Raw genomic sequence first — 11,298 nt, 5'->3', positions numbered from 1 at the left:
GACTGAAGGAGGGTACACACGTGATGGGTTGCATACTGTTGGAAAAGGGAGGGGGTTGCAGGCGAACAAAACAGAAGCCTCGCCCTCCTTTTTTCACAGTAAGAGGTCTTACAACACCAGGTTAAAGTCCAACAGGTTTGTTTTGAATCCCCAGCTTTCGGAGCACTCCTTTTTTCACAGCAGAGGATTCCTCTCCACTGTGATTGGCAGGGCCCTATTACGATCCCAGTAGATGTTATAACTGGACAGGAAGATTCCAGAATGGAACCCTGGCCTTTTTTTAATATAAATCAAACGTGGAGGAATAGAGTCACAGGATCGCTAATTAGTTATAACAAGAAAAAACATGTATTAAACATTTAAAAAATGGATTATAATACAATACTCCTTTACGCCCCACCCCCTTAGCTTAACAATGAAACACAGATTTTAAAATTAACACGGGTGAAAGTACATTTGAAGCTACAATGGTCTCATTGACACATAAAATCCCTCTGATGCACATAAAATGCATGTGGTCAAATACACATTCCACTCTGAAACCCCAGGTGAATGTCTGTGGATGCCTCCTCAGCATTCACCCAGATGATTGTCCCGTAAGAGTTTTCAAAACATGCTTTAAACCCTTCTTCAATAATCATGCTTTCCAGTAGTGGTTTGAATTCTGAATTCCAGTCCACTTTTTCCAGAAGACTCTTGTGAAGAGTTTCTGCTCCACTTTTACCAGTGAATCCACTTCAGGATTTTACACCAACCCCCTTTCAGGATTCCTTTTTCATAGAATCATAGAATTTACAGTGCAGGAGGAGGTCATTCGGCCCATCGAGTCTGCACCAGCCCTTGGAAAGAGCACACTACCTAGGCCCACACCTCCACCCTATCCCCGTAACCCCACCTAACCTTTTTGGACACTGAGGGAAATTTAGCATGGCCAATCCACCTAATCTGCACATCTTTGGACTGTGGGAGGAAACCGGAGCACCCGGAGGAAACCCACATAGACACATGCAGAAAGTGCAAACTTCGCTCAGACAGTGACCCAAGCGGAAACGAACCTGGGACCCTGGAACTGTGATACAACTGTGCTAACCACTGTGCTACCTTGCCCCCCAATCCACGCCCCTAGAAAGGGACCAGACATCACCAGGCTTAAACGAGACAAGGAAACACACTCCTTGAATCATTCGAGTAGTCATTTTCTCGAATGACTTCCACTGTTACTCAAACTCTGATATCCAGTCAATATTATCTTCCCAATTACTTAAAAACTTGTTTTGCAGACTGTATTAAGACATTCCAAACATTAGGATCACTTTAGGATCCTAGCTTCTCATCAGCCGATTCCTTCTCAGTTTTGTGTGTGGCGTCCATGAACAGTAGCCTGTTCTATTTCCAGGTTACTAGATCCAATTGTTCTTTTGTTTCTCTGGAGATTGCTTCCTTGCACATTACGCCATTGTACAGCTTCTCTTGCCTCGAGCGCAGTCTGTCTGCAACTGCTCTGGCATTCAGTTAAAAAAAAACTTAAGAACAAAGGAAAGCTTTTTGTTTGGCCTTACAAGGGCCTCTAGCTATTAAACAACGCCTGCATACCCCTGCTGGCCTATTGATTCTTCACGGCGTAGCTCTCTCGATCACAACAGAAACGCAATTGGAATTGAAACCAAGCCTCACACAGACAAACATCGTTGTTAAGCATGATTCCAACCACAGGTGCCTTCCAGGTACAGGGGGGAGAGAAAGAGGGGAGGGGAGAGAAAGAGGGGGGGGAGAGAAAGAGGGGAGGGGAGAGAAAGAGGGGAGGGGAGAGAAAGAGGGGAGGGGAGAGAAAGAGGGGAGGGGAGAGAAACGAGGGGAGAGAAAACGAGGGGAGAGAAAACGAGGGGGGGAAAACGAGGGGGGGAAAACGAGGGGGGGGAAAACGAGGGGGGGAAAACGAGGGGGGGAAAACGAGGGGGGGAAAACGAGGGGGGGAAAACGAGGGGGGGAAAACGAGGGGGGGAAAACGAGGGGGGGAAAACGAGGGGGGGAAAACGAGGGGGGGAAAACGAGGGGGGAAAACGAGGGGGGGAAAACGAGGGGGGGAAAACGAGGGGGGGAAAACGAGGGGGGGAAAACGAGGGGGGGAAAACGAGGGGGGGAAAACGAGGGGGGGAAAACGAGGGGGGGAAAACGAGGGGGGGAAAACGAGGGGGGGAAAACGAGGGGGGGGAAAACGAGGGGGGGAAAACGAGGGGGGGAAAACGAGGGGGGGAAAACGAGGGGGGGAAAACGAGGGGGGGAAAACGAGGGGGGGAAAACGAGGGGGGGGAAAACGAGGGGGGGAAAACGAGGGGGGAAAACGAGGGGGGGAAAACGAGGGGGGGAAAACGAGGGGGGGAAAACGAGGGGGGGAAAACGAGGGGGGGAAAACGAGGGGGGGAAAACGAGGGGGGGAAAACGAGGGGGGGGAAAACGAGGGGGGGAAAACGAGGGGGGAAAACGAGGGGGGGAAAACGAGGGGGGAAAACGAGGGGGGGAAAACGAGGGGGGGAAAACGAGGGGGGGAAAACGAGGGGGGGGAAAACGAGGGGGGGAAAACGAGGGGGGGAAAACGAGGGGGGGAAACGAGGGGGGGAAAACGAGGGGGGGAAAACGAGGGGGGGGAAAACGAGGGGGGGAAAACGAGGGGGGGAAAACGAGGGGGGGAAAACGAGGGGGGGAAAACGAGGGGGGGAAAACGAGGGGGGGGAAAACGAGGGGGGGAAAACGAGGGGGGGGAAAACGAGGGGGGGAAAACGAGGGGGGGAAAACGAGGGGGGGAAAACGAGGGGGGGAAAACGAGGGGGGGAAAACGAGGGGGGGGAAAACGAGGGGGGGAAAACGAGGGGGGGAAAACGAGGGGGGGAAAACGAGGGGGGGAAAACGAGGGGGGAAAACGAGGGGGGGAAAACGAGGGGGGGAAAACGAGGGGGGGAAAACGAGGGGGGGAAAACGAGGGGGGGAAAACGAGGGGGGGAAAACGAGGGGGGGAAAACGAGGGGGGGAAAACGAGGGGGGGAAAACGAGGGGGGGAAAACGAGGGGGGGAAAACGAGGGGGGGAAAACGAGGGGGGGGAAAACGAGGGGGGGAAAACGAGGGGGGGGAAAACGAGGGGGGGAAAACGAGGGGGGGAAAACGAGGGGGGGAAAACGAGGGGGGGAAAACGAGGGGGGGGAAAACGAGGGGGGGAAAACGAGGGGGGGAAAACGAGGGGGGGAAAACGAGGGGGGGAAAACGAGGGGGGGAAAACGAGGGGGGGGAAAACGAGGGGGGGAAAACGAGGGGGGGAAAACGAGGGGGGGAAAACGAGGGGGGGAAAACGAGGGGGGGAAAACGAGGGGGGGAAAACGAGGGGGGGAAAACGAGGGGGGGAAAACGAGGGGGGGAAAACGAGGGGGGGAAAACGAGGGGGGGAAAACGAGGGGGGGAAAACGAGGGGGGGAAAACGAGGGGGGGAAAACGAGGGGGGGAAAACGAGGGGGGGAAAACGAGGGGGGGAAAACGAGGGGGGGAAAACGAGGGGGGGAAAACGAGGGGGGGGAAAACGAGGGGGGGAAAACGAGGGGGGGAAAACGAGGGGGGGAAAACGAGGGGGGGAAAACGAGGGGGGGAAAACGAGGGGGGGAAAACGAGGGGGGGAAAACGAGGGGGGGAAAACGAGGGGGGGAAAACGAGGGGGGGAAAACGAGGGGGGGGAAAACGAGGGGGGGAAAACGAGGGGGGGAAAACGAGGGGGGGAAAACGAGGGGGGGGAAAACGAGGGGGGGAAAACGAGGGGGGGGAAAACGAGGGGGGGAAAACGAGGGGGGGAAAACGAGGGGGGGAAAACGAGGGGGGGAAAACGAGGGGGGGAAAACGAGGGGGGGAAAACGAGGGGGGGAAAACGAGGGGGGGAAAACGAGGGGGGGAAAACGAGGGGGGGAAAACGAGGGGGGGGAAAACGAGGGGGGGAAAACGAGGGGGGGAAAACGAGGGGGGGAAAACGAGGGGGGGGAAAACGAGGGGGGGAAAACGAGGGGGGGAAAACGAGGGGGGGGAAAACGAGGGGGGGAAAACGAGGGGGGGGAAAACGAGGGGGGGAAAACGAGGGGGGGAAAACGAGGGGGGGAAAACGAGGGGGGGAAAACGAGGGGGGGAAAACGAGGGGGGGGAAAACGAGGGGGGGGAAAACGAGGGGGGGAATACGAGGGGGGGAATACGAGGGGGGGAAAACGAGGGGGGGAAAACGAGGGGGGAAAACGAGGGGGGGAAAACGAGGGGGGGAAAACGAGGGGGGGGAAAACGAGGGGGGGAAAACGAGGGGGGGAAAACGAGGGGGGGAAAACGAGGGGGGGAAAACGAGGGGGGGGAAAACGAGGGGGGGAAAACGAGGGGGGGAAAACGAGGGGGGGAAAACGAGGGGGGGAAAACGAGGGGGGGAAAACGAGGGGGGGAAAACGAGGGGGGGAAAACGAGGGGGGGAAAACGAGGGGGGGAAAACGAGGGGGGGAAAACGAGGGGGGGAAAACGAGGGGGGGAAAACGAGGGGGGGAAAACGAGGGGGGGAAAACGAGGGGGGGAAAACGAGGGGGGGAAAACGAGGGGGGAAAACGAGGGGGGGAAAACGAGGGGGGGAAAACGAGGGGGGGAAAACGAGGGGGGAAAACGAAGGGGGAAAACGAAGGGGGAAAACGAGGGGGGGAAAACGAGGGGGGAAAACGAGGGGGGAGAACGAGGGGGGGGGAACGAGGGGGGGGGAACGAGGGGGGGGGAACGAGGGGGGGGGAACGAGGGGGGGGGAACGAGGGGGGGGGAACGAGGGGGGGGGAACGAGGGGGGGGGAACGAGGGGGGGGGAACGAGGGGGGGGAACGAGGGGGGGGGGAACGAGGGGGGGGGAACGAGGGGGGGGGGAACGAGGGGGGGGGAACGAGGGGGGGGGAACGAGGGGGGGGGAACGAGGGGGGGGGAACGAGGGGGGGGGAACGAGGGGGGGAAAACGAGGGGGGGGGAACGAGGGGGGGGGAACGAGGGGGGGGGAACGAGGGGGGGGGAACGAGGGGGGGGAACGAGGGGGGGGGAACGAGGGGGGGGGAACGAGGGGGGGGGGAACGAGGGGGGGGGAACGAGGGGGGGGGAACGAGGGGGGGGGAACGAGGGGGGGGGAACGAGGGGGGGGGAACGAGGGGGGGGAACGAGGGGGGGGGAACGAGGGGGGGGAACGAGGGGGGGGGGAACGAGGGGGGGGGAACGAGGGGGGGGAACGAGGGGGGGGAACGAGGGGGGGGAACGAGGGGGGGGGGAACGAGGGGGGGGGGAACGAGGGGGGGAACGAGGGGGGGGAACGAGGGGGGGAGACGAGGGGGGGAGACGAGGGGGGGAGACGAGGGGGGGAGACGAGGGGGGGAGACGAGGGGGGGAGACGAGGGGGGGGAGACGAGGGGGGGGAGACGAGGGGGGGGAGACGAGGGGGGGGAGACGAGGGGGGGGAGACGAGGGGGGGAGACGAGGGGGGGAGACGAGGGGGGGAGACGAGGGGGGGAGACGAGGGGGGGGAGACGAGGGGGGGGAGACGAGGGGGGGGGGAGACGAGGGGGGGGAAACGAGGGGGGGAAACGAGGGGGGGAAACGAGGGGGGGAAACGAGGGGGGGAAACGAGGGGGGGAAACGAGGGGGGGAAACGAGGGGGGGGAAACGAGGGGGGGGGAAACGAGGGGGGGGGAAACGAGGGGGGGGAAACGAGGGGGGGGAAACGAGGGGGGGGAAACGAGGGGGGGGAAACGAGGGGGGGAAACGAGGGGGGGGGAAACGAGGGGGGGGAAACGAGGGGGGGGAAACGAGGGGGGGGAAACGAGGGGGGGGGAAACGAGGGGGGGGGGAAACGAGGGGGGGGAAACGAGGGGGGGGGAAACGAGGGGGGGGAAACGAGGGGGGGGAAACGAGGGGGGGGAAACGAGGGGGGGGGAAACGAGGGGGGGGAAACGAGGGGGGGGGAAACGAGGGGGGGGGAAACGAGGGGGAGAAAACGAGGGGGGGGAAAACGAGGGGGGGAAAACGAGGGGGGGGAAAACGAGGGGGGGGAAAACGAGGGGGGGAAAACGAGGGGGGGAAAGAGGCACTTTCTCTTCATGTCTGCGTGGGTTACCTCCGGGTGCTCCGGTTTTCTCCCACAGTCCAAAGATGTGCAGGAAAAGTGGGGTTATGGCGATAGAGTGGGCCTAGATGGGGTGCTCTTTCAGAGGGTCAGTACAGACTCAAAGGGCCAAATGGCCTCTTTCTGCACTGTAGAGATTCTATAATTAATAAAAGGTAAGAATAGGACATTGTTGACGAAGGGGATGTCAGGATAAGACAGAAAGCAGTGAAAAGCTAAAGGTATTGTGAACCATTCACAACAAAGTGAACAAATAAATAGGAATAGCTCCCTCAGAATTTTTTAAAAATAAATTTAGAGTACTCAAATATTTTTTTTCCCCAATTGGATAGTCAGAGGCTTTTCCCCAGGGAGAGGGGTCAATTACTAGGGGGCATAGGTTTAAGGTGAGAGGGGCAAGGTTTAGAGTAGATGTACGAGGCAAGTTTTTTTACGCAGAGGGTAGTGGGTGCCTGGAACTCGCTACCGGAGGAGGTAGTGGAAGCAGGACGATAGGGACATTTAAGGGGCATCTTGACAAATATATGAATAGGATGGGAATAGAAGGATACGGACCCAGGAAGTGTAGAAGATTGTAGTTTAGTCGGGCAGCATGGTCGGCACGGGCTTGGAGGGCCGAAGGGCCTGTTCCTGTGCTGTACATTTCTTTGTTCTTTGTTGAGGGGCAATTTAGCGTGACCAATCCACCTAACCAGCACATCTTGGAGTTGTGGGGGTGAAACCCACGCAGACATGGGAGAATGTGCAAACTCCACACGGACAGTGACCCAGGGCCCGAATCCAAACCCAGGTCCTCAGCGCCGCAGTCCCAGTGCTAACCACTGCGCCACGTGCCACCCTTGCGTGTTGGGGTGTGGTTGCAGAGTGAGCAAGGATGGGAAGTGAATAGTTAACTTTTCGAAATGATAAATGCAAAATGGAAGATGTGACATTGTCCTTTTAATAACGGACAGGATAAAGATAGCAGTTGGAAATATTGTTATCTCGAAAAATCATTGGGTGCAACTAAGAAACAAGGGCAGAAAGACTGTTGGAAGTAATTTAAAAAATATAAATTCATTTGTTTTCCAATTAGGCGTGGCCAATCCAACTACCCTGCACATCTTTGGGTTTGTGGGGTGAGACCCACGCAGACACGGAGGAAATGGGCAAACTCCACACGGACAGCGAATCGGGCCGGGATCAAACCCGGGTCCTCGGCACTGTGAGGTAGAGGTGCTAACCACTAGTCCACCTTGTTGGAAGTAATTTATAGGCATCCTAACTCTAATAAATCTGTCAAACGCTATTTCCTTTTCATAACTCCTTTGATCAAACTTTTTATAGAGTCAACATTGACTCCGTCTATCTGATCAAGTTATGATGCTCTAAGTGCATTAAAACTACTTGAACAATGGATTCCAGCATTTGTTTTTAACACCCAAAGTCAGACTAACTGGCCTGTAGCACTCCACTTTCTCTCTCCCTCCATTTTTGAGTAGTGATGTTATGTTTCCTATACAAGACTATATGAACTAGGAGCAGGATTAAACTCAGCCCCTCGAGCCCGCTCCACCATTCAATATGATCATGGCTGATCTCATCACGGTCTCATCTCAAGCATCCTGCCCATTCTCCGTAACCCTTCAACCGATTACTAATTAAAAATCGGTCTATCTCCTCAAATTTAGTCAATGCCCCTGCATCCACTGCACTCTTATGGTAGTGAATTCCACATATTCACGAGCCTTTGAGAGAACTCATTTCTCCTCATCTCGGTTTTACATCTGCTACCCCTTATCCTAAAACTATGACCTCTCGTTTTAGATTGCCCCACAAGAGGAAAAAATCCACTTTACGTCAACTTTGTCAATATCTTTTAGCATCTTTTATACCTCAATTAGATCTCCTCTCATCTTCTAAATGCAAGACAGTGTAGGCTTGAACTGCTCAAACTCTCTTCAATAAGACAAACTTTTCATCTCTGGAATCAGTCAAGTGCCTCTAATGGAACTACATTTCTCCTCAAATAAGGGGACTAAAACTGTACACAGCATCAGGTGCAGTCTCACCAATGCCTTGTACAGTTGCAGCAACAATTCCCTACTTTTATACTCCATTCCTTTAGCTGTAAAGGCCAAAATGCCATTTGCCTTCCTTATTACCTGCATACTAGCTTTCTGTGATTCATGCACAAGGATATGCAGATCCCTCTGCACTGAAGTGCTCGGAGGTTTCCCTCCATTTAGATAATAAGTTACCTTTTTATTTTTCCAACCAAAATGGATAACTTTACACTTATCCACCACGTTAAACTCCATCTGCCAAATTTTGGCTCACTCGCCTATCCTATCCATATCAATTTGCAAATGTCTTTATTGTAACTTACTATCCCACCTATTTTAGTGTTGTCTGCAAATTTGGCTATTGTATCTTCGGTCTCCCACCATATAAAATACCTTCCCACCTTCCTAACTTCCAATCCACTGGGACCATTCCAAATGTTTCAAATTCATAGCCGGAGAACCTAGCATCTCTGCAGCTATCTCTCTCAGAACTCTAGGAGGTAGGCCACCAGGTTCTGGGGATCTGCTATATTTTAGTCCTTTATGTCTCTCCAGTGCTCTCTTTTTCTGCTGATGTTAATTTCCTCATTCTATTAAACAGCCTTTTCTGGTATGCAACTCGTGTCTTTGCTGTGAAGGCAGACACACATTTGTTCAATGTTTCTGCCAGTTCCTCATTCCCCATAATTATATCTCCTGTCTCTGCTTCTAATGGACTAACATTAACTTTAGCTGCTCTCTTCCTTTTCATATCCATATAAAAGTTCTTTCAATCTGTTTTTGTATTCCTGGCTAGTTTGTTCTCGGATTTTTCTCCACTTTTATCAAGTTTTTGGTGGTCCTTTGCTGGTTACCAAAATACTCTAATCCAAAGATTTGCTTCTATTCTTTGCAATATTATAAGCCTCATTGTTTAACTAACTCCTATCCTTATCTCTCTCCGAGAGCCTTGGCTATACCTTTGAGTCTATTTGCCAACCAAAGCAAAGCCAGCATTTATTGCCCATCCCTAATCACACTTGGAAAATAGGCTTATTTCTGGAACCACTGCAGTCCATGTACTGTAGGTACACATACAGTGGTATTAGGAAGTGCATTCAAAGATTTTAACCCAGCGATAACAAAAAGTGCTACTTTTGTTTTTATTTGTCCATGGGATGTGGGTGTCGCTGGCTGGGCCAGCATTTATTGTCCATCCCCGAGGGTATTTAAGAGTCAACCACATTGTTGTGGATCTGAAATCACATGTAGGCCAGATCGGGTAAGAATGACAGATTTCCTTCCCTAAAAGGACATTAGTGAACCAGATGTGACAATTGACAGTGGTTTCATGGTCATCATTACGGCATGGTGGCACAGTGGTTAGCACTGCTGTCTCACAGCTCCAGGGTCCCGGGTTCAATTCCAGCCTCGGGTGACTGTCTGTGTGGAGTTTACACTTTCTCCCCATCTCTGCGTGGGTTTCCTCCGGGTGTTCCGATTTCCTCCCACAGCCCAAAAATGTGCAGGTTAGGTGGATTGGCCATGCTAAATTGCCCCTTAGTATCCAAAAGGTTAGGTGGGCTCATTGGGTTACGGAGATAGGGTGGCGGCATGGGCTTAAGTATGGTGTTCTTTCCAAGGGCCGGTGTAGACTCGATGGGCCGAATCGCCTCGTTCTGCACTATAAATTCTTTGATTCTAAGATTGGACTTTTAATTCCAGATATTTTATTGAATTCGAATTCCACCATTTGCCCTGTCGGGATTCGAACAGGTCCCCAGAGCATTATCCTGGGTTTCTGCATTGCTAGTCCAGCGACAATACCGCTACGCCATTGCCTCCCCTTTCCAAGTCAGAATGGTCTGCGATTTGGAGGGTAATTTGCAGGTGGTGGTCTTCCCATGCAGCTGTTGCTCTTGACCTACTGGATGATGGTGCTGTTGAAGGAGCCTTGGGTAGTGGCTGCAGTGCATCTGGTAGTCAGCAAACACTGCAGCTACTGTGTACCAGTGGTAGAGGAAGTGAATACAAAAATATTAAACTAAAGTAAAGCTTTGTGAGGAAGTAAATCCTAATCACTCACCAGTAGTGGAGATGTATATTTTCAGATGTATTCAGGTATCCAGAATACTGCCTAAAGCTGGGTTGCTTGGCTAGGCCTGGGAGGTAGGTGATCTCATCCTTAACTGGAGCAGAATCAGCAAGAAAGGCCTTCACAAACACAGCAAAAAGCACAAAAAAACCCATCTGTGGAAAAGAAACCAGCAGAGATACTTTTTAAAATCAGCGAATTTTAAAATCAGCGAATTTTAAAATCAGCGAATTACAGTTTTCTCTGACACTACAGATATCCAGCAGGTTGTCAGATTGGCCAGGACACCCGAGAGAACTTTTGATCAAATCAGTACCATAAGATCTTCAACATTCCCTGAGAGGGCAGACAGCTCCTTGGTTTAATGTCACAGAGGAAGGAAAACGCCTACAAACATTACAACACTCCCTCAGTGCTGCACTGTGATTGTCAGCTCAGGTTTAGTGTCCCAGTCCCTGCAGCAGGACTTGCATCAGTCATGACTCAAGGTGAGAATGCACCCACCAGAGCTACACAAAGCAGACTGCAGGGGAACAGCCCCCAGGACTGGAGACTTGTACCGCCCCCGCCTCTCCAAACAACAGCCCTCAGACTGGAGACCTGTAACTCCCGCCGTGCCGATCTCTAGCGCTGGGGATTCCCCCGCTATTAAGCCCGGAAGATTGTATCCCCCGCTGCAGCGAGCGGACAAGCGGCCGCAGGACCCGACCTGAACGGAGCTCCCGCCGCGGACTCACCCCAGCTCGCATTCACTCACCCCGATCCGGATCCCAGCCTGGAGCCAAGGTCATGTGACAACAGTCACGTGCCCAGGGTCTGTCTGAGTACGGTCACATGACACGGAAGCAGGTGGAGAGGGAGGAGGAGGAGGAAAGATGGGGCTAGGAGACAGGCTCAGGGTAGGGGAGAAAGGGGAGGGGAGATTAGGGAGGGAGAAGGTGAGGAGGATAGGGAGGGTGAAGAGGATAGGGAGGGTGAGGCAGGGTAAAGAGGATAGGAAGGGTGAAGAGGATAGGGAGAGTGAA

At 53.9% G+C, this 11,298-nt stretch overlaps 1 protein-coding gene across 1 annotated transcript in view; it reads right to left on the bottom strand.

Moving 5' to 3' along the window:
* ctsa (cathepsin A) overlaps positions 1 to 11,062 on the bottom strand; it is a 67,514-nt gene extending 56,452 nt beyond the window's left edge. The window contains 2 exon segments of the mRNA XM_072515543.1: positions 10,264 to 10,428; positions 11,011 to 11,062. Coding sequence (XP_072371644.1) covers positions 10,264 to 10,428; positions 11,011 to 11,022 — 177 coding nt within the window. The 5' untranslated portion in view covers positions 11,023 to 11,062.
* Between the last annotated feature and the right edge of the window lie 236 nt (positions 11,063 to 11,298).

The sequence above is a fragment of the Scyliorhinus torazame genome, chromosome 8 (assembly GCF_047496885.1).
Source record: "Scyliorhinus torazame isolate Kashiwa2021f chromosome 8, sScyTor2.1, whole genome shotgun sequence".
Taxonomy (NCBI): Eukaryota; Metazoa; Chordata; class Chondrichthyes; order Carcharhiniformes; family Scyliorhinidae; genus Scyliorhinus; species Scyliorhinus torazame.
This window is presented reverse-complemented; position numbering and strand designations above follow the sequence as displayed.